This window comes from Pipra filicauda, unplaced genomic scaffold (assembly GCF_003945595.2).
Source record: "Pipra filicauda isolate LSUMZ 115617 unplaced genomic scaffold, ASM394559v2 scaffold24_size8852520_pilon, whole genome shotgun sequence".
Lineage (NCBI taxonomy): Eukaryota > Metazoa > Chordata > Aves > Passeriformes > Pipridae > Pipra > Pipra filicauda.
In genome coordinates, this window is record NW_024104365.1 from 1,750,871 (window position 1) to 1,774,279 (window position 23,409).

The following is a 23,409-nucleotide window of genomic DNA, read 5'->3' on the forward strand; positions in this document are numbered from 1 at the left end:
GTTAATGGCTGAACTTGCTGATCTTAGTGTTTTCCAACCTAGATGATTCTCTGACTCTATGAAAAAGAGGGAATTACAGGACTTCCTAGGTATTCATGGATAGTCCCTCTGCTCAGTTTGGGGATACAGGAACTTGAAACTTCAAAATTCTCAGTACTATTCAGTGATCCAAACTACCCTGCATTATTGTGGGAAATATTAACTATTTTACTTCTATTTACATATCTTCAATTCTCAGTCCTAAGTAATATAACACACATTTCAGTCTATTATCTCGGAAGATAGCTTCCCATTATAAGTATATTGCACGACTATAAAAGAGAATCTGTACAATACTCTATCACAAAAGCACGTATGATGAGAGTGCCTACTAGTTTTGTATGGACTCTGCTGATATTTCTGTTACTGAAACACACATGGCACATGCAGCAGAACTATACTTGAAAATGGAACCAGTTTTGCATGATCCAAAAGCCTCCTTATTTTATTGGAGGAGATTTTTTACAAAGTAGTTGCTGTTAGCACCTCTAAGAATCTAGTAGATTCAGTCTTCGACTGGATAGCTTTTAATAGCATAAGCACTCTAACCTGTTCACTTAATGAAATACACCATTTCAAAGTGCTATTTAATTGCTCACTGTTGCTATAGCTATGACTGACAAGCGGTTTGTATACTATATTATTTATGCTATATTGCTGCACAGTTAGAAAACTAGAATTTCTGCTCAGACTTTAGTGCTTGACATTCAGTGAAAGCAAAGCTTCTAAGTCTGCAAATTGTTTTAAAAACATTGGATCAAGGAACTGAGTCTAAAGAAGCAATTAAGCACCAAACATGGTAGCTAAACACCAACCTCAGTGGGCTCAGACTTCTTTCCCACATTAAGATCTGACACACAAATTTCGCTGTGATGTGTGATAACCGGTTGAATCATGTATTCTGTATCAACCTGTAAACTGGTAGACATCCTTGATACAAGTGAGTGAACAGACTTAATGTGTACAGCTGATAACTGTCTTTCATGTGATGCCATTAAGAAGTCAGATTGAACAGTAATGTTCTTAGATGACTCATTCACAAACTTAGCTTTGAGAGTGAATACCAGAATCTGGAGAAAATTTGGTTGTCTACCGTCAGAACTGTACTCTGAAAACCTGCCATTTAGTGGGTACCTAACTGTATAGGTGCTGCAGTTTTTAAATTCCCGAAGGTGCTCAAAAAGTGTACTTCCATAAATACGTAGAAACACTTCAATTTCTAATGTTTTATCTTTTAACCTAACTGTGGTGGCGTAAAAAAGTTTGAGGTCCCCATGACAAAACCCTTTGGATCCTGATTGTCACAGAGCATGCAGGATTAGTCTCACTACAAAATACTATAACAGCCCTGGCTTTTCTTATAGACTTCCAAGGAACCAATAGTCTTATTTTGCGTACTAATCTATAACACTGAACAGAGTATAAGAAATCGAGCCACACTTGCTTTCTACCTGAAGGAATTAGATAAGTTTCTTTCACAATTTTTAATGCATTCAGCATGAAAACGTAAGCTGAAACTTGAGCTGCTTTGAAAACTTTTCACACTCCATTCTCCAAAGTAGATTTCTTTCTTGCTTTCTAAGTAATAAAACTTTTCTCACTGTTAATCCAAACAATTGATTTCCTTCAAATGAGTGTACTTAACACACTATTTGAAAATGCAGTAGTTTTTCTTGTCGGGATTTGATCCAGGATCTCTCTGGCTAGCACCCCATGCTCAGGTTTCCTTCCTGTGAACAAGTAATCACTGAGTTCCACAAACACACAGCATGAATGAATTTCCTATGTGTTTCACAGTCAGACTGCAGTACAGCACAACAAAAAGATCAAGGGCCTGTAACATCGATAAACAATGACTTATCACTGTGAACAGTATGAGATTTCCAAGCTCAGTCTCCCCTCTGACCTTTAAGACCGAACATTAGCAAATGCTTATGTGCTAATACAGAAATAGGTGATCCCACACAGCAGTGGCTTGCATCGTTTTTCTCAGAGGAACTTAGAAACTGTTACTGGGTAATTTCTCTTCTGTCTGAAAACTGTTATCTGTGGAGTGTTAGTGGAATTAGGCTGTCTCATGCTGTACAGGAAGCCACTCTGTGAGCCACAGCTTTGGCTACGCTTACACATGAACAATACATTATGTTGTGTCTTATTTCAAACTGATGCTCATAACTAACTGTCAGAATATCTTTGGGTTATTAGCTTTTAAATAATAAATAATCTCCCTAAAGCAAGATAGAAGTGGTAATCAGAAAAGGATATACTCTGAAGAATCGGGTGAGCTGTTTTCTCCATTTTCCACTGAAGGCAGAAGTCTTTGCTGGTTGAAGTGTTGGTAATATTCAAAGTTGTCTTCAGATTCTGGCTAAGTTAGAAAAATTAGAAAGCATTGGTTTACAAAAAAGTTTTCTTTCACCTTCAGTATGCTAGGATGCTACTTAGAAATCTGTCTGTATAGCTGGCTCAACTTTGTATACAAGCATTCTTAAAAAGTTGAAGTGTTATTATGTAATAGTCAATGGCTTGCTCTCCTGGATGTTCTGTTCATAGACCTTCTTAGGGAAGTGAATTGAAGTTTAATTTCTGGGACGGGGACTTGCTGCATACCTGGATTTTATCCTAAAACAGATTCAGGAAATGAGCTAAGTGTGTAGACAGACCCAGAAAAATTTATTCTGGAGTCTTTATTAAAATAAAGGTATTCGGAATACTTAATTGTAGGTGGAAATTTTAGAAGTAAAGATTTAGTTCAGAAAGTTATTTCAAGGTGGACTGCAATGGAAAGAATAGTTAGCTAGTAAAGGTATTTTACATAAAGTTAACACAGTGCAGACTTTTCACTGCAGTATGTCTTTTCTATGGGATGTATTCTGTGGGAGTATATCTGTTTCTATGGGATGAATCAAATAAAATCATGTCAATACAGTATAGTATTCTTTAGGAAAAAATATAGTGAAATAGCAGTGTGCTGCATCCTTATTGTGGGAACAGAAAATGGGTATTATTAAATTCTTAAGTGGATGATAACTGACCTATATATCAAGTAACACACATTCATTGAAGTTAAAAACAAATATATTACTGGTAGATATATAGGTATACCTATTACTAAATAATTACAAAACACTAACCTGCAAGGATATGTTTAACAGTGTATCACTGAGCTGAATACATTCAATAGGCTCTCAGTATGAGGTTCCTTGTCCGTTTCTCCAGTGCTAACCAACATTTCAGGGTTCAACTGAATAAATTGTCAGTTGTAGAATATCTTATTAGTGCCAGACAAAATCAGTACAGCAGTAACAGATTCTACCACTTCAATTTTTTTCCCCAGTTTTAATTCCTGAGTTTTAAGGAATCTTTGCTGAAAGTATTTAATTTATGTAATTGGTTAGACCTTTTAGACCTCATCAGGTAAGGGGCAAATTTACGTTTCATAGCTGTTTAGTCATTTACACTTGAAGGCCTTTGCAGAATGAATTTTACACCCAAAGGTTCCCAAACAGAAGAAAATCCCCCCCCCCCATTAATTAAAAGAAGTTATCTTTGTGGCAGTTGAAGACTTGTAAGGTAGGTAAACTCAGTACTAAAACCACCTAGGACTGAACCTGATTGAATTTGCAGACTTTTTGAGTGGGATTATTCTTTTCTAATTTTAGTCATCTGTAAAGTAGTTAAAAGAGTATCTGCTCTATTGCCTTATTTAGGCTCAGCATAATTCTTAAAGAAAGAAAAGGAGTGCCAGAGTACAATTCATCCCATCCTAAGGTGGATGGTTACCATAATCAGGATGAATTGCCCTTCAAAGTTGTCTGTGTGAGTGGGAACTATGGTTTGCACAGTTAAAGCATCTTTTTAATTAATCAGTAATCTTAGATTTGCCTTAGGGATAAAATATGAGGAGGTGCCTATCTGAACCCACTGATTATCCAACTAGCTAGGGTAAGTGAAGTGTTTGATTTCTATATGGCTAAAGTAAAGTGAAATTAATCCTTTATACTTTGGAAAGATGATACTTTGGCAGGAATTCTCTCATTGTTATGATACTACAAATTAGAATTCTTAAACGTACAGAAAGGAGAAAATATTATCCACTTTATTTCTCCCCATCTCAGAACACCATTGAGGAAGAATACAATTGCACCATTGTCTTACATAAGCCATCCAGGAGAAATGTAAAAACAATACTTATTTATTTACGTATCTGCTTATTTCTTATTGAAGACTATTCATTTGATGGGATTGTAGAAGCAAGTTCTAAATGATGCATGTAGTACTGCATCAACAGTTAAAAGACAGAATAAAGCCAGAACTTTGCAATTTTAAAGCTGTGTTGGTATTAATTGTAGACTTAGTTAAAACCAGTAAAGCCCAAGAAGCAGGGAACATTCTACTTGAAAGAGAAAATAAAAGAAAATTCTTTTATATAGATTTTTTTTTTTTTTTATCTTTACTCCTCTGAGTCCTTTTTTGTATGTACCATCTATAGAGATATATTACTGTAACATGAGTGCTCACAGATGTGTGTCGGCTCAGTGGAATGGTTTATGTTATGGTTCATTTTTCCACAAAAAATATATATGGGTGTCATCTTTTCTCGTGTAGATGAAAGTTTTCTAAGCCCCATATTTCCAGTTGATCCACAATGGCTCTTACAATGCCACTTGTTTTCCATGGTTCCTAAATGACCAATGATTATTGCTCATGCCACTTTGTCAAGTCACTTATGCAGATGAACCAAATCATACTGAAAGATGTCAAGTGAAAAAAAAATTTCAAAAAATGGTGATGGTAGAAATAAGTCAGAGAATGAAAGAAATAGTTGTTTAACATGTTCTGATACTCAGCTTCACATAAATAATGCTCATTGCAGCTTCAGAAGCACACCAGTGCTATTCATTGTACAAGTGCTTGATTCCTGAGCCTCCTACCATGTGACTAGTCGTTTTTATTTTAGAACAGCATTGAGGTTTATTAACTTGCATTATCTGCCAGCTAGAAGAGAAAGGGATTCCTTCCCTGCCTTTTGCTTCAAGTCAAATGCAGCTTTCTGAGGGAAATTTTCCATCTTCAAGGAGAGTCCTTCATCAGCAGTCATGCTGGTTTGAAAGTCTTCTTGAACCTCTGACAGCAATACACAGAATTCTTAAGAAAGGACAGGATGATCCTGTATCTCTGCTGTAAATGTCATCCCACTAAGACCCACAAATAAAGAGAGAGAAGAAATTAGTTCTCACAGCAGAACATTCCTGTGATATTTAATATGCACCAATTAACCATATGGACTTTTAGTCACAGAAAAGAATAGCAGAGCAATTCTAAGAGTCTCAGGAGATGAAGAATTTCTCTGGCTGTTCACCTTCCTCTTATTTTCACACTATGTTATCTGCTAATTTGGAAACATCATTCCCTCATGTGTGGGATTTGTAAAGGGAGTATTTTATTGCCTTACAGATTATTTTCATGGTTATGGAGAAAGCTTTTACGTGTTTTGTATATCTTGTGTTCAGAGTAACAGTCTGTGTTCAAGAGCTGCAATTGTTGCTCATCCCTTAGGATTAAAGTAGGACTAATTTGCATGGTTTTCTTTTAAAAGAAATATACCATTGGAACTGAAATGAGGGTTTTATTTCCTTGGATGGTCACAGCAAATCAGTGCTCTTGGTTCTCCTTCTTCCATCCCATTCTTCATAGACTGCAGTGTGGAGAAGAGCTGAGGTCTCCTTTGTCACTTCCAGGAAAGTGGCCAGTTCAGGAAATAGTTTAATATGTGATCTTCTTGAGAAACTGGATTTGGCAGGGAATTAAAAGGCATTTGGTAAATAGAGCGGAGAATAGGAATGCTACTTTCAGTCTTTTCTGTCTTGTATCTCTTTTATCTGTTTGATCTCTATTAGTAGAGGGTGAGAGAGCCCCATCAGTAGTCCAGGAACCAAGTACAAAATTCAGAAGTGAGATGAAAGGTACACAAGAGGGAGAGAACATTAAAGCAATGTCTTCATGATTACAGAAGGAATCATATTAGGTACTTCAACATTGCAACTACACGGGTCTCAGGAGACATCAGACTGCAGCCAAATAATACAGTGTGGCTTGTGTCCACACCATTTAGGGCTAGCTCCTTTTAGAGCAGGATGACCATATCCTTTTCATGTATTGCTTGCCTGTGTGTGCATTCTTGATTTTACATTACCTTTTTTTTTTTAAAGCATTTTTTCAGTCTTCAGTAATAGGAAGGATGCACCGTACCCAACAAAATGAACCCAAAGTGCTTTGCTATATGCCATGGGGTGTCAGAAAGATAAAGGGAATGGGAAGCTTTCTGGAGCAATATTGAAAGAATGTGGAGAGTGCTGAAGCTTACACAGTTTCAGCTATACTTTTTTTTCAAAGTGGTCCCTGTAGTAAACCTGTCTGTAGAACCACACAGGCAATCTTGGAAAGAACTAGTAGGAGTGATCTGAAACAAACTGGGGAGTAAACTTTTAGTTATGGGTAAATATGCATATATAAAAGAAAATGCATAAATATTTATTTTGTGTGACTATTAGTTCAACATTAAACTTAATAACATCAAAAAGAAATGGAAGATGCCTTCCAACTTGCAGAGGTATATTGTTCATCTTCTGTAGAGTTTCTGTATTTTATTTAGGAGTTCATTACTTTCACCAGAATTTTTTCTATGATATAGATTGCATTCATGCAGTGGAAGTTAGATGAATACATCATTTTAAAAACTTACCTACTTGCAAGAAAACAATCTCTGGACAAATAAATCTCTGGAAGAAACTTGATCTGATTAGAGCTTGATCTGATCTTCTAAGTGGAAATTCAGATCCAACTGTTACATGACAGTAATGTGAAGTTATAAGTAAGTTTGTAACTAAGATAACCAAGCTATAAATGTAAAACTAATGATGATTGGTATAATAGAGTGGATTGTTGAGCTTGTCACCATCAGCTCTCTCAGCAGAAGATTATATGAGAGGCACTTCTTTGACACGATTCTTGCCCACATAAATATTTTTGCATGATTCATCTTCCCATAAACATCTAAAATGTGTCAGATGAATCATACCTTAAACTTCCCATAATTTTCTACTGTTGAGAAAAAGAGACTATGGCATTAAGCTGAGGTGGTAGCTGAGATGAATCACTGCCCTGTAAACTTGTGTGATGGGGTAAAAAGCTGATGTGATCTTTATCTGCTGTCTTTCTTGAAGGTTTTGAGTTTGACATTATCAATTGCTTAGTGAATGTCACTGCTTTCATCAGTATTGACATGCATGCATTCAAAGTTATATATGAACTGGAACATTAAAATGGAAAGCTCCATAATAAACCTTTTACTTTGTATTACAGAGTAAAAATGTGTATTAATAGATGACATCACAGAATATGTTACTCTAGGACCATAAATAAGATTCTCATGTGGATTCATTAAAAAAAGGAGAAAAGGGCAAAATGTTCTCACATGTCCTATCAGGTTCCCCTGGAAACAGTTAATTCTGTTCAAGTCCATCTATCACTCATGTTGATCATGCTGTTAACAGATAAAGGATCCCTATGTACAGCTAGGGAACAGCGTTTGTAAGATGAAAAGGATGTTTTCAGAATTGTTTTCCACGTGGTTTTCATTGATTGGTTGCTTTTGTCAATATACACATTCTGAAGTGTGTTAGTAGTTGTCTTTGGATTTCTAGAGATAACAAAAGACTGAAAAGGGTGATTTGTTGGGGTTTTTTTGTTGTTGTTGTTGTTAAACAGAAAAGGAGAAAACTAGAGCATTTTAGTTTCCTTAGCCTAATTTCAGTTGTTGAGAATAAAATGCTGAACTATTTAGAAGCCAAACGCAAGAACATAATAAACAGTAACAATGAGACTGTATTTACTGGTGACAGGTTGGGTCAAACCAGGCTAATTTCCCTGTAGGGAAATGGAACCAAAGTGTGGTACGTGAGAAGCACAGATGTTAAATCAACTGTCTTTCCTAAGTCTCTTTATGCTATTCAACGTGATATTCTCATAAGTAAGTAGGGAATTGTCTTGGTTAAATTACCACTAAACAGATGCTAAAGTTTTTGGAAATGTCCATTTAATTGGTTAGTAAGTGTTCCTGGTCAGACTAGAAGAAGAATCTTCAAATGTGGTTCTTGGGCAAGGACAGACACCATTTTCACTACTGTGTTGAATGGTGAAATAATCAGTGCGCTCTCAACAAGTGAAGGAGGGCAACAAAAGCGCATGTGCAGGCTGGAAAATAAAGCTAGAATTCAAAATAGAGGGATGTCATTCAATGGAGTCATATGCAGATTCTGCACTGACATAGGAGTAAGATGAGTTGAAGATTGGAGGAGGACTGGCTCAGCAGTTGTTCTGTTGAAATGAGGTATAGAGCTTAGTGTTTCCCAAGGTAAACATGACTTAGAGAAGCAATCCAATCCTGAAATAGTTTAACAAAACATTTTTGAAGTACCTAATCAGACAGAGCTATATATGAATTTCGAACTCCTAAATATACAGCTTGTCCACTTAAGCACATAATTTAGGCCATTTAGACTTCCCTTTGGAAGTATTTAGAGTTAAATTTGACTACATAGAGGCAGAATGTGACCCCTTTATGACTGAGTAATAGGACTGTTCATTTTAATAAAGAGAAAAGATTTATAACAGTTTTCAGGAGTAAGATTCATCTTCTAGCTTCTCTGATGAACTAATCACCCTGTTTCTCTGTATAAATAGAGGAGAAAAACAGCATGATTCATCTTATTTCCATGTGGACACCTAAACTAGGTCAGATGAATCATGCCATCATCCTCTCTACTGGTAGCTGAGATTGTAGGCACATCTACTTTGGAGACGCATTTGGTCTTTAGAGATGTCTGCTGTCGCTGGGAGAGGATCTAATCTGAAATACCTAAAAGGAGGAAGAAGCAAATGATTTGTTCTCACTGGTGAGAGCAAATGAGAGAATTGTGAAGCACTGGAATGATTTTCTTGAAGGTTGTGGCCTCTCTGTTAATGTGCACTTTTTAAGAATTCTTCAGATGAAGATGTTAAAATATAAGATCATGGGTTCAAAGGATGGGTTGGAGCACATTGCATGTGCCTTCTACCCCTCGTTTTTATGAGGTTTCATTCTCTAGCGGTAGATATCTCAGTCCTACATGATCTAGGATACACAGCTGTAAAGGGACTGATCCAGTTTTGAGTGATGCATGATATGCATACCCCTTGTCACATTACATGATGGGGCAAGTCACATGATGGGATAGAAGTCTCCGTGGGCTTATAGTTTGGAAGAGATCCATATTTCCATCAGCTTATATCTCCAGCTCCTTCACGGAAAGCATTACATGCCTTGAGAATGTGTGACTCAGCAGTGCTGCAGCAGCATTTGCAGAATGGGGCTTAGCAGAGCAGCTACAAATAGTGGCAGGGTGGAAGGCTATTAGCACCCCAGTAAAGCTGTATAGTAAAAGTAGATAATGTACTGATTATATTCATGGTCTTTATGAAAGTAAAAAACAGCATTTAAAAAGGCAAATTATCTTTTGTGTATTTGGAAAGAACTTGGTGAAGTCTAAAGAGTATTAAGACATAAAGCTTAAGAGAATAATTTAATGATATTCAGCCCATATTCAACCCATATTTATGTAATTATACAGTAAACAGTTGATTTGCATTTAAATCTAACATCTGGTTGTTCTCTGGTCCATTGAGTGAGCTCTGACTAAACATTAATAGACATAAAGAAACACCATGCAAAACAAAGTCAGAAAATAATAGATGAGATAATAATCTCCTAAGAAATTGGATTGGTATTTAAGAAGAGGATATTTAAAAAAAATTCACGGAATCGTCTGCTTCTTGACTGTAGAAAGAAATCCAGACTAAATAAAGAAATTCAGCTTTTGACTGCTTGTTCATTGGTGCCATGAGACCAGAGAACTAGACTGAAAAATCAGATGGCCGGTCCTTCAGTCTGCTGCCTCAGCAGAGGTAGGGCATGGAGATCCATGGCCTACGGGAGACAGAATAGAAGGGGTCTCAGTGGGACCTAAACCGTTCTATGATTCTATCATTCTGAGTGCCAAAGCTACAAGCAGCTATGGATCATTTATCTTGTATTATTTAGTTCTTTCTAAACAATGTGTTAGAAGTTGGTGTAGAAATCAATCGTATTAAAATCAGGAGTCATACTGGGAAAAAAAGGATAAATCAAAGTACCGTGGACTATTCCAATCCATATCAATATCTGATTTTAAGATGTTATCATCAAAAGCAGCTACACAGAATAAAAAAGTCATTCTAGAAGGAATTTCTTTTTCCTGAGACTTCCCTAGAGTTGAATTTCACTTAACTTTGATAAGTTTATATACTAAATCTGTATGTCCTTTCCTAACCAGTTTAGCAAACTGGAGTTTTTATATTGTTGACAGGTGCTATTTTCTCCTTGTAATTGTGAAAGAACGTTTTTGTCTGCCTGGTTATCCACCTTCTGTGAGTTTCTATCTTGTCAAGTGAGAAATGCTACATTTATTAACCTGTCTGAAACTTGGAAGTGCATACTTCATTCCTTTTTATAGCATTCTGAAAACTAGGTACTGAAGTACCTGGCATAGACCAAAATGCTTTTTGTATCACCTACATTAAGCAGAATTTTGCACGTATCACTAATCAGGGTGATTAGATCACTAATTGCTGATATACCAGAGCTAAAGCACTGATGTTTAAGAAATGCAGCCTTAAAGGACATTTTTTTCATCTTTTTTTTTTCTTTTTTCTTCTCAGTAAATATGAAGTGAAACAAAGTGAGGTGAAAGATAAAAAATGCAACTAATCCCCTACCAAGCTCTCTGGAGACTTCTTGAAACCCATTACATATAGTCATATGTTAAGTAAACAAACTCCTTAACTTCCTTTGACTGATGGTATGACAATTTTTAGTGTGGAATTCCTCAGACTATTGGATACAGGCACTAACCAAACCTCAACCAAGACTTAAAAGAAAGCTGTGAGATTAAATATTCAGTGATACAAAATGAATATATTTACTTGTTTGATGTGTGAGAAAAGTTGCATCTGCTAGAACCCAATTAACATTTCATTTAAACATGTATAAATTAAAAATCAACTTACTGAAGTTGAATGAACATTGTCAACATAAAACCGGGATAACTGGAAAAAAATAAATAAAAATTCAGGTTCTAAACTTTTAAATGTAAAGGCAAAAGCGTTGTCTCTTGTCAGTCATTAGCATGGCTTCATGGAAATCTTCCTGAAGTTGTTCTTTCTCTTCATGAGCAATTTCCCTGTGATTCCCTGATAATTACGTTTTATAAAGTTAGCATGTATAGTCATGATGCTCAGGCAGCTCTCTGAAACCAAGAATATACTTTATTTCATTCTAAGAAAAGCATATTCACAGGTGTGCAGAGGGAAAGAAGATTGGCATAAATGCATAAGAAGTTTGTAATTTATCTACCATTAAAATTACTTTATAGAAGCATGATCATCTCTTTATTTGTATAAATTTCAGTATTGCATTTTGTTTAAGGACACTGTGTCTTAATACCAGTTCCTTACAAAAATCATAGGGCTTCACTGTGACATCACTTTATAGTAAAGGGAGAGGAAAAATCACTTCCAGCTAGCAGTTCATATCAACTCAAAGTAGTAATCTCAAGTCAGAGAAATGAAGTCTTAGAAGTGCTTGTTAGCTATCATATATATGTTTGAAATTATATGAAGTGAAATTATCCTTCTAATCAGTTAATTTTCTGACCCTCCTATCCCAACATCATCCTGCTACAAATTTCTTTTTTCAAAAAATACCCTTTTCATACATCTGAGATGACTTGCCATCCTTTTTATTATGGCAAATGTGTAAAAATAGTTATGTTAACTCAGTATCAATTTTCGTCCTTTTGGCAAACCATGCACAACATTTTAAATCAAAATATTTTCCAAGCAACTTCATTATAAGAAGTTTTAAAGCTCTGATTTTCCGCTCAGTGGTCTACTTGCAACTCCAAGTGTATTTCATTCCAGGGTAATAAGCAATATATTCAGAATTTAGAAATATTTTTCTCTGGGAAAACATTGCCTGTGAAATACATGGAACAATGCAAAATCAGAAAGAACATAAACAGAATCCAAGAGATAAAAAATGGTTTGGTTGAGCTCTGTTAATTGCTAGTTATTTCTTCTCCTGGCACCATACAAAACAATCTGCTCATATTGCTTCCAAAATGACTAGATGAATGTTTCCATAGTCAGCACTATTAAAAGGATAACAACAGACTGAAAAAAAGGAAAAGAAGCACAGTTTGGGGAGAAAAGTGGAATCACTGATGATAACTAGATAAAATAATAACTTTATGATATTCATAAATGTAATCATTCATTTATTCTTTCATTCATATGAAACTCATTCAATATTAAAATATAATCTATCAAGATATGATTAAATACTTTACATTCCAGTTACTATTTAGGAGTATGTTAAATAGCAAATTCTAAGGCTAGATATTTTAAAATCAACAGCAGTAAGTTGCACTGAAAAGTTCAAAACTAATGCTGTGAATCAATTGTGGTGACTTCCATTAAGTCATAAAAATTAATGTAACTCCAGAGAACTGGATAAAAGATACATTTATTCCAACATTTCATAAAAAAAACCCCAAGCAAATTACAAGACTTAGAGATCATGGTGTCAGGTCAGCTGAACTTGAGTCCTGCAGTGCAGGGCCTGTTCTTGAATGTATAGATAGCAAGACGAAGAAGGAAAAAAAAAAATCTGAATTTGTTGATTTAGAAAGCAAATTCCACATGGCAAAATAGTTGGTATCAGGATTACTAAGCACAGATTAACACTGATGATGATATTAAGTAGATTATAAAATAAGAATGAGAAGTATCATTATCAGTTCAGACTCAGGAAAGGATGTAGCACAATAATGTGTGAAATTCATCTCATCTGGCTTTGGGACATGTTTTCTACATTCTATTTGTTGGTTACCTTGGGAAAGAATTTCTTATGAGTCCTCACAATTTCATTATGGGAAAAAAGGAGAGCACAACTTACATATGGATTTCAGAGAATTTGCTGTTTCTTTTCAAAGTGCAACAGTTCCTGATACTAAAAAGACCATACAAACCCTAACACAAACCACAACTAAAAAAAATTACAGTATAACTGAACAAACTCAAAATCACAGGATATGTGAGAAATTCCTGATATTTGAGTATCTGAGTAATATGCCATGGAACACAGACAACTTAGACAATGGTCAACTGATTCTAATTCAAGTTTCTTAAATGTTTCTGTTTTTTTCAAAGACAGCTAAAATAAATTCAAGACCAAAGAAGATATGACAAATTCTGAAGTCTGTTATGAGTACTTTGGGCTGCAAAGCCTGAGGTGTATCACTAGCATTTGACAACACAAAGTTGACTGTGCTACAGGTTTAATCTGTTACACCAGTTTTTCTTACTGACTTCAGCGATGAGTCTACAATCTATGAAATGGATTAACTGAAATATGTGTTAATGAGGAGCAGTTTTAGTGAGTCTCAAATCTATTCTGCTCACACTTATCCTTTTTATCTCTCTCCCAAATAACCTTCACAGGCAATGCCCTAATGAGTTCATTCTTCGTAATCCATTTATGTATTTTGAAAACATTATTCTTCCAGCTCATTTTTCTGATATGGTAAATGATTTAGGGATTTTGCAGTGTATCTGGTACTGTGTAGTACTTTGTAGTTAGGAATAGGTACACTGAATTTCCCATCTGTACATATTTCTCTGTTTGATGTATTTTAAACAGAGATATTATGAATGTCATACTGTGTGGATTAATTTCTTTTCCACAATTTCTTTTTCACAATATTTGAATGCCTTTTGCTAGCTAGGTTGTATACTTTAACTGAGACATTCCCCATGACTCCAGTAGGACAATGTATACAAGATGCGTTTGATTGGAGTATAAGTCTTTAGGAGAGGGAGTTTGATGCTTCTAGGTTATTTGTGCTGCTCATAAACAGAAGGAAAACTTATGAAATCACCAGACATTAATGGCAGCTGTCAACAAGTTAATACTTTCCCATAAGATTTTTCAAATAAAAATGAATTCATATTATTGTTAGGTTTTTCAGCTTTTGCTTGGATTTGATTATCTGGATTCCTGTATGTCATGGGCTGATCATTAAGGTTTTAGTTCCCCTCTGGACTGTGAAAGGCAGTCTTGCTAAATACAATATCCATAATTCAGGGATGGATTTTAACCTGTCTGGTTATAATTTATTGATTTTTATATATTACCCTGGCTAACTGTGAATTAATTTATAATATTTAATGTCGGCTGATAAATTACTGCTGAATTATAAGACTTCACAACTTGTTGGCCCACTACTAATACTGGATTTTTAGCTTATTAGATTATCTTTGCATTAAGTACTATATGTGTTTCAAAAGGTAATACTCAGAATTTAGCCCATGCATTTGCTTATTTAGCAGCTTCTATAGTACATTCATCTGTGTGTAAAAAGGATAAACTTAAGAAAATGCAGTTGTTTTAGAACAACACGGTTTCATAGAAATTTATTTCAAATTAATTTTCCAAGGTACCTGTAGTAGAAAGACACTTTGCCAGAACTATTAAAGATGAGAATCACAGGGCTGGTTTAAATCCAATCCAGATTCTATTTCATTCTGTGCGGTATTTCCATTAAATCTGATTAATGTCTAGAAATAAAAAACAATATTTCTTTTTTGTTTTCTTTGTGAATTTTTCTAGTATACAGGGCATGTGTATACTTTTGAGTTTTCTTTTAAAGTTAATAATCCACTGGACTGATGGCTAAACTGAGACATCTTTGCAATTTAGAACTACCTATAGCTCTCAGGAACAGAAAGGTTAAAGACTATGAAGAGAGCAAATCTTTTAAAGCAATGACTTGATAGTTATTTTGCATCACTTTCTGATCACTTTGTTAAATACACTATTATCAAAAAACAATGTATATATATGTACTGATATGAAGTATCAGGTGAATAAATGCAATACATAAAACAAGTATATCTACATTTTTTCCTAGCCTTGAGTTTTGTTCCTTCTTAGCAAAATCAGGAAGATAAATAGACCTGTTCTTTCAAAAAATTAACGGGTTAAGATATTGGAAACCCTGATTTTTTACTTAGGAATGTACAAACATTAGTTTTAATTGTAGACAAAGAAAAATAAAATTGATATGTCATCTCTGGTAAATACTAGACATTATTGACAGTAGTACTGCAGAAAGTTCTGTAGGATATTGTATAGTGGTTAATATGAAGATCTCATAAAGGATGGAGATAAGAGGCACTGAACCTGCAGATTAAAAAAATCATTTAATAACAATAAAAAGAGCTTGTATAACTCATCTTGGTTATATTTAAAATGTATTTTATGTCTATTAGATTTATACTGATTGAAAACTCAGCACTTATTTTATGTGGCTGAATAATTAGGACTGATTATGTTAGTCTGAGCCCATAGATTTAAAAGATAAAGAAACACATTGCTACGTCTATGACACACTTGCAATATTGAACCAGCATAATTTGATTTGTCACTGAGGTGTCTGAATGTGTTATAAATGACATGGGTTGCCCTTGTAAGGTATTCATTGGCGCTGTTCAGTATTGAAAGTAAACATAGGTCTGCTTTGCTGTCTGTCAGACTGTCTGAGAGCAAAACAAATCTCTGGAATAGCCTTGGTGTTTATAAAGTAGAAAATGTGACAGTAGAATAAACCTGAATAACAAATTTTGTAAGAAATCCTAAAATGACAATTAAACAGCATGATGCAGAATTGTGAACACAAGAGGTCAGTATCATAATATCCTGGTTAGAAAAGCACAAATAGTCAATCGATTGTACAGTTGATTATTGTACTCGTTCATCTGGGGTTTGCTGAGGCACTGGCAATGTAATTCAATATTGAAGATTTGTTATTGTTTATACTATATTGTAAAATTTATTGATTATCCATGTGCAGCGGGTTTATTCTTTCAACTACTATTTGTACTCTTGGTAATAGGATACTGCAGCCATGGATTGAGACAGACATTTTAGATGTTTTCATCTAGGTTTTATCTAGGAAAAGTAGTAATAAAAAAAAGGGTCATAAAAACCTTATTAATGTAATTCTATAGGGATTATTGAATCATCACTATTTTACTAATATTACCTAAAAATTTTCATCTAAAGTATTTGGAAAAATTTGTGTAAAGGACTGAATTTGCAGTTACAAAAATAACTATTTTCATATAAACCTTTAATATTCTTCGCACTTTTATTATTTAAGCCATGTAGACCAAGAATCAGTTTGACTTAAATTTTTGTCCTTGCTATTCTGGGCTGCTGCATCCAAGGAGATGCTTTTTTTTTAGTCTGTGTTTAATATAACCTGCAAAGAAAACATATGGATTATTGATTGTGTCAAAACATTATTTGTAAAGTGTTTCCCTATATGCAAAAGACAGTTGTCATAATTTGTGAGAAGTTTGTCTCTTCAAAAATTCTAATACAAAAATTCATTTGGGATAAATGTAAGTTGTCCTAATGTAACTGTTTTAAGTTCTTATTACTCTAATTTCTTATTTTTTAAACCTTAAAAATAATGATTGATTGATTGATTTATTAATTACAGAAACCTTTGAAATGCTTATCAGACTGGTTGAGAATTACACAAGCACACTTTTCTGCACTGCATATAGAAACATGGCTGCTGAGGCTACTGTGCGTGTTCAGGAGTTTTTTGCTGATGTTGGACTCTTCGTGTTTGGCACAGACATTAGCACAGAGAAATTTGTCAATAGATTTTTTGACACTCTGTTTCCAGTAGTCTACAACCACGTGATTAACCCCGGTCTGACTGACATTTCCCTGGAATATGCAGAGTGCCTCCGAATGGCGAGAAGAGACATCAGGCCCTTTGGCAACATTCCCAAAAAGGCCATAGGACAAATGGGAAGATCACTCTTATCCAGCCGGACTTTCTTGCAGGCTCTGAATTTGGGGATTGAAGTGATCAATACAACAGATCACCTGCATTTCTCCAAAGACTGCAGCAGAGCTTTACTGAGAATGCAGTATTGCCCCCACTGCCAGGGAGTGATGCTGAGCAAGCCCTGCATGGGCTACTGCCTCAACATCATCCGGGGCTGCTTAGCCAGCATAGCAGAAATTGATCTTCATTGGCGGGGATATGTTCGGTCCCTGGAGGAGCTCTCAAGCGCCATGAGTGGAACACACGACATTGAGCACGTACTTCTCAACTTTCATTCGCTTGTTAATGATGCTCTGGTACAGGCTCATATCCATGGGCCAGAGTTATCTGAGCAGGTAAGAAGGTGGTTTATATACACTCAGTGACAGCAGGAAAAGTATGACTGATAACTCTTACTTGTTTGGCCATTTTTATGGTGAGGAACACGTTTGTATCTGAGTTCAGTTTCATTTGGCAATGCAATTTTGAGGAGCACAAAAAATGTTTTTCATGAACATAAGAAAAATTTTTAATCACTTTGTTGCTATCCTGTGTGCACATAATGATAAATTTAAGCAATCCTTATTTTAGATACTATTGGGCTGCCTTAGAGAACCTGTGACTTTGCATATATTATTTCCATAATTATTTAGGTTTCAGAGGAAGTAGCACAGTTCATTTGTAACATAAACTGAGTCCTTCCTTAAATATACTTGAGAGAAAAAGTGAGTTATGTGAGAGCTTTGTTAGCTGTGAATGCATGACATGAAGAATTTTAAGATACTGTTAGGGAAAGTGTGCACTACTTACCTACACATTAGGAAAAACCCTAGTATAACTTCTAATTTATGAAGGTTAAGTACCAAAATTTGAATTTTTCATGTATTATTTTTAATCTATATTATATTTTGTAATTGTATTTTTCTCTGTATTCTTACATTCAGACTTCACTGACAGTGACATCTTCTATGTTAAATGCTGGATCGGATAACTTGGTTTGGGGAGATGTCTTTAGTTTCTCGGTACACACTGGTCTGAAGAGGGTGTCTGAGTGTCCCTGTGGTGTGGCATCAGCTGAGGTGCAGTAATACTTCTAGGACTGCCCTAGTCTGCCTCAGTACGTGAGGTTGAAGCAGTTTCTTCTGCTAAGCAGCTGACAGGACCTCTGACAGTAAACAACTTGACCTAATATAATAAATAAAGCATTTTTCATTTCTTACTAAGACTCAGAGTCTATTAAAACTGATTCTTCATCCTGCTTAGTCACTGAGCAACAGGAAAATTGCTCAGTCTGTGAATTTCCCATTTTAACTGCTTTATGCCAGCCGGCTACATGAACCATAATATCCTGCTGCTGAACTTCTTGAGAAAAACCGTCTTTTTTTTTGGAAAAGGTTTCTCACTAACAGTTTGGCTCATAAGTGGCTCACTGATGTCTGTCTTATTCAAGTTATTTCAGACTACAGTTGCCTTTAAGGGATATACCCTGTTGCTCCTTTGATTTCTGTGGGATCTTTTTTGCCTATAATATTCAGGAACAAGCTAGAACAAGCAAGTAAAGGCTCAAGGGAAGGACTTGTGTTTCCTATTTCATCCTGGGTAATTTAATTTGAAAAGTTTTAGACTTGGATTTTCAGCAGTGAACTGTCATGGACCCAGACTTGAAGGTCTCTCAGCACACTGATGTTTTCCAAATGAATGTTTTTACTCCAAAATAGTGTATTTCACTGAATTTTAGTAAAAAAAATTAAATGGATGAAGAGCCCTCCTCCTAGTGAAATTAATGAAAATTTCATATTGATCCAAAATAAAATGCTTTTGTTACTCCTGAAATCTCTATGCCTCTCTTCTCCCCTTTCTTCATGCAATGTAAAGAATACTAAAATTTCTTATGTAATGATATTTGTTACCAATGTGTTTGTTTGAAGATCATGCGTTTACTTCTGTTAAGATCGTCTGATATAGAATAACTTCCAAAATTTCTACCCTAAATTCTTCATTTTTCACTCAAGCTGCATCAGATCTAAACATCTCTTTCAGTTAATTTCTGTTTTAATTGACCAGTCCTTTCTCTCTTTGATCTTTAATTTGACCAAATAAGACTATGATGCAATGATCCCTTGAACAATGGTGATCTAATTAGTCAGTATATTTCATATTTCACATTTTCCCATTTATTAGGTATCAAGACAATTCTGACATGTAATAAATACAGTTTTTCAGCTTTAAGATGCAGAGGACATGAATTCCATTGAAATTGGCTCATTAATATTTATTTATTTTATCTTTGAAATGACTCATGAACTGTTTCAAGTTTTGATAAGCAACTAATGCATCAGTGATTCTAATAGACAGGGAAAAGATGATTATGAGCAAGCAAGTAATGGCAGTCTCTGCAGTTTTAAAAGTGAATTTTATTATATTTTGTGAGTTTTAAAGAAGCAAACAGGAAAAAAAATGTTTAAATGTTTGGAAGTATCATATATAGATATGCAAGTGTTAATATGAGAATCTACAGAGCATCCTGCTTAGTGATACATGTAGTTGTAGAGTTTTTTCCGTTCATGTATATGTTTGTGTAAATTACCATACATAAAGGAATTTTTCTAACATGTTGTATGAATATTTAAATCTGATGTATATTCATACTTTAAACTCTGTGTGATGTGGAAAGACCACTAATGCCAATATAACATGGCTTCCTTTTCTGGTAATTTGCAACTTGTTCCCTTTTCTGCTTGGGTCAGCAGAGCGATGCCATGCTGTCTGTAGATGGAATTTGTCTTTTCCTTTGTTCTTCCTGTTTCAAATTCACCTTTAATTCCTACCTCCCACAGCTCTGCTGACTGACAAATAAGTGCAGCAGTTGTTCATCATCTCGATACCTGGGCATTATTTTATGCTATTCTGCAGAATCTAGTGGGGAAGTGTGGGTTGTACAACTATTCACATATTTATGTATTTTCACACATTCACATTGATATATATTTAATGACACTTCTGTTCCTGAAGTCTATATATGTCCATTTACCTACTCAGTGCATTGTGGACATTGCTCAGTGCATAGTGGACTCCATGCTTTTTAGCTGGTAGGAGTTGAAACAAACTCCTTTTTTTTTTAGCAAATATCTGCGTGTATGTTCCTGCAGATACAATGTAATATAGGTTTAAGAGAGCTGCATAATGCAAAGCAAGAACAGGAAGCATTGGTAAGACAGCCTGAAAAAGATGGTATGTAATTCTTAAGCATTGGGTAACAGCTAAAGGTACCTGTTGTTACAGAGCACCTTGCAGATTCATCCTGTTCTTTTGTGCTGGTCTCTGAGCTTGTGTTTAGCCAAGGAGATTACCACAGAGGGCACTGTACAGCTGGAATGAATGCATAAGAACTTTATAACACATTTAAGCCTTGTATAAATGTTAAAAAAAAAAAAAGCACACAAAACCCCCCCCCAAAAAACCAAAACCCCACAAGCAAAAAAGCCCCTAAAACAACAACAAAAAAACCCTCCCAAAACAAAAATCCTATGGAAATTTGTTTAAAAGTTGTAATAAATTGTTTCATGTTACCTCTCTTCTGTTATTCAGGCACTGTCAGTGTTCAGACAGAAGGACAAAGAGATTTTTGCAAGATTTACAAAGTTTTGGTGCTGATGGAGCCTACTATTCTCAGCATAAGTGTGTTTCCATTCTCTTTATGCATGGATTAATGACACCGTCCCATGCCATGGAAGGGCAAGTTCCTGTGTCACTCACAGTGTAGTGACTGTGACAGTGTAGTGACTTAATCCAGTCTCACTCTGGATTGCCCAAGGCCTGCTCTGGTAGGAGCAGTTTAGCTTTATGTTCCCACCCCTTTCCCTGTGTGCACACTGCTCTGACAGCTGAGGGTCAAGCTGGTTGAGGGAGCTGTCTGTACTCTGAGCCACAGTTCTGTTTTCGTGTTTGAAGACGTGTGCTGCCACACTTCGGGTAACACGGCTGAGGTTCATTGGAGTGGAACAAACACAGGACCCGAGAGGAGGTGAGATGAGTCTGATGTCAGGCAAGAGCTGAAAAGAAAGGGGAAAGGAAAAGGAGAGAAGAGAAAATTCACAAGGCTTTATAATTAAGTCTTTTCTCCAAACTTTATGTGAAACTGTTGTTTGTGATTCCCAAAAGATCAATGGTGTCTGAGTTTAGTGTTGAATAAAAGAGATTAAAAGGAATATTGATTAGTTGTTCATTGGCTATTCTGGGCACTGATGATTTTGGGATCTGAAGGAAAATGAAGTATGTGACCGTGATATTAAAGGCTATAAGCTATATATGCATATAAAAATTGGGACTCAGAAACACAACATAAAAAGTAAAAAAAAAAAACACAGAGAGGAATTCTGGCATTTCCTCATTTTGAAAGTGAGGAATTTGTGCTACGGGTTTGGTAAAATTCTTGTATGCACTTTTGTATGTAATATAATCCTACAAAAATTCAGAATGTGATTTTCAAAAGCTTTATGTCTTCACTGTGTTCTAAGCTTTCCAAACAGTTGCAGATAACAAAAATATCAAAATTATGAAAGTTCTTAAGTCCTCTCATCTCAGTTTAATACTGAAAGAAAATCTTAAATTATGTGTCTTCTAAAAAATAGGCATAATTATATTGTGTTAAAAGAGACTTTTGTCTTGCTTTTTTTTTAATCAGCTGTTAAATACTGTAAAGAAAGCAACATCTTTCTTCTGTCATAGAATGCTAGCAGGAAGAATTTAATAGACTATATTTAGGGCTATATTTTCTTACTGGTTATTTTTGTTTGAAATGACTAGCTATAAACAGTCAGAACTGCTGTAATATAGTGATGTTTTAGATTTAAAATTCCCATGAAAGGGACATTCACAAGCATTATAAATATAATATTTATGGGATTTTTTTCTATTCCTTCTATGATCTGTTTTATGTAGCTACTTTTTATTAGGGTCTCTCCAGTGAAAAGTCACACAGCCTTATTGCATTCCAGAACATGAAGTGCTGTAGAAGTGCACTAAACAAATTAATATGTTAGGTTTGAAAAAGGATTGGAAAGATGGTGATGAAAAGACAGCTTTTGGTAATCCCAAATATGTACAAAACATACAACTGCAAGCTATATTATAACTACAGTTTTTATTTTTGGAAAGCTATAAGCTTTTTTTGATTGTGAACAAAAAACGAGATTAACAGCATTTCTAATTGTGGGAAGTGCTGTGCCTGGATATGTGGTAACTTTCATAGCTTTACAGGTTAAAGCACTTTAGGAGATGCAAGAAATGAGGATCTTTTGAACCAGCTATCCTGTGAACCCACTTCCTTAGTAGCTAAAATCTATTATTTAGATGATTATATGTCTATAAATACAACAGTTTTACACCTAGTGCTTTATAGGCACTGCTCTTTGGTTGCTTACTCAGAGTACATTAGTCAATCAGGTGGAGTAAGTTCATGAGCTATTTGAAATTATTTTAAAAATAATTATTTTTGTCCCTATTTTAAAGAAATCATTGATTTGATAATGATCAGAGATATAATTACAGTATTTTTCTCTAAGGGAAATATTAGGCTGTACTTCCAAGCAGTATTTATAATATGCACCCCTGATTTTATTTGAAAAACTTAAGAGTTATCCATCTAATAAAATTTCAGGAAAAGAGAAGAATGAAAATAAGCGTTTCCAATAAAACTGAAAATTCGGGAAAATAGAGTAAAGGGAGAAAAAAAAAGAAGTAAGAAATATCCCTCCTAATACAATTCAGTCTGTCTAAACAATGTCATATGAATGTCTTCTAATGTTATTTCCATGTGTTTCAGTTCACCCAACAGTATGTACACAGAAGGGACATGCATTCATTATCAAATTTACTGACTATTATACCACTAGTTTATCTAATTGGCCTCATTAGGGGAGAAAACTTTCATCATTCTGTGATTTTGAAGACTGAATGCTGCATACCCTTTAGCAAAATGGGTAAGGGCTTTAATCTTTATTTTGCTTCTTTTGATTTTGTTTTCTTGTTTTGTAGTCTTAGCATTATTCATGACTCCTACTTTTGGATTTTGAAACTTCCGAAAGGAAACAATGTACATTTGCTCTTACCACCTTAATTTTCTTATGACTAACATAAAATTAAATAAGAAATATATCTTTTGGAAGTGATGCATTCAAAATTTTGTTATTTTTAAAATAAATATTGAAACACTATTTTATAAATGGGGAGGTTCAGACTTGCTATTAGGAAACCTTTCCTTACCGAGAGGGTAGCCAGAGACTGGAACAGGTTTCCTAGAGAGGTGGTTGATGTCCCAGACCTGTTA

The 23,409-nt window shown here is 35.0% G+C and overlaps 1 protein-coding gene across 1 annotated transcript in view; it reads left to right on the forward strand.

Moving 5' to 3' along the window:
• The window catches only part of GPC5 (glypican 5), a 611,018-nt gene that overhangs the window by 67,681 nt on the left and 519,928 nt on the right, over positions 1–23,409 (forward strand). The window contains exon 4 of the mRNA XM_039381946.1: positions 16,743–17,437. Coding sequence (XP_039237880.1) covers positions 16,743–17,437 — 695 coding nt within the window. The remainder of the gene's footprint in view (positions 1–16,742; positions 17,438–23,409) is intronic.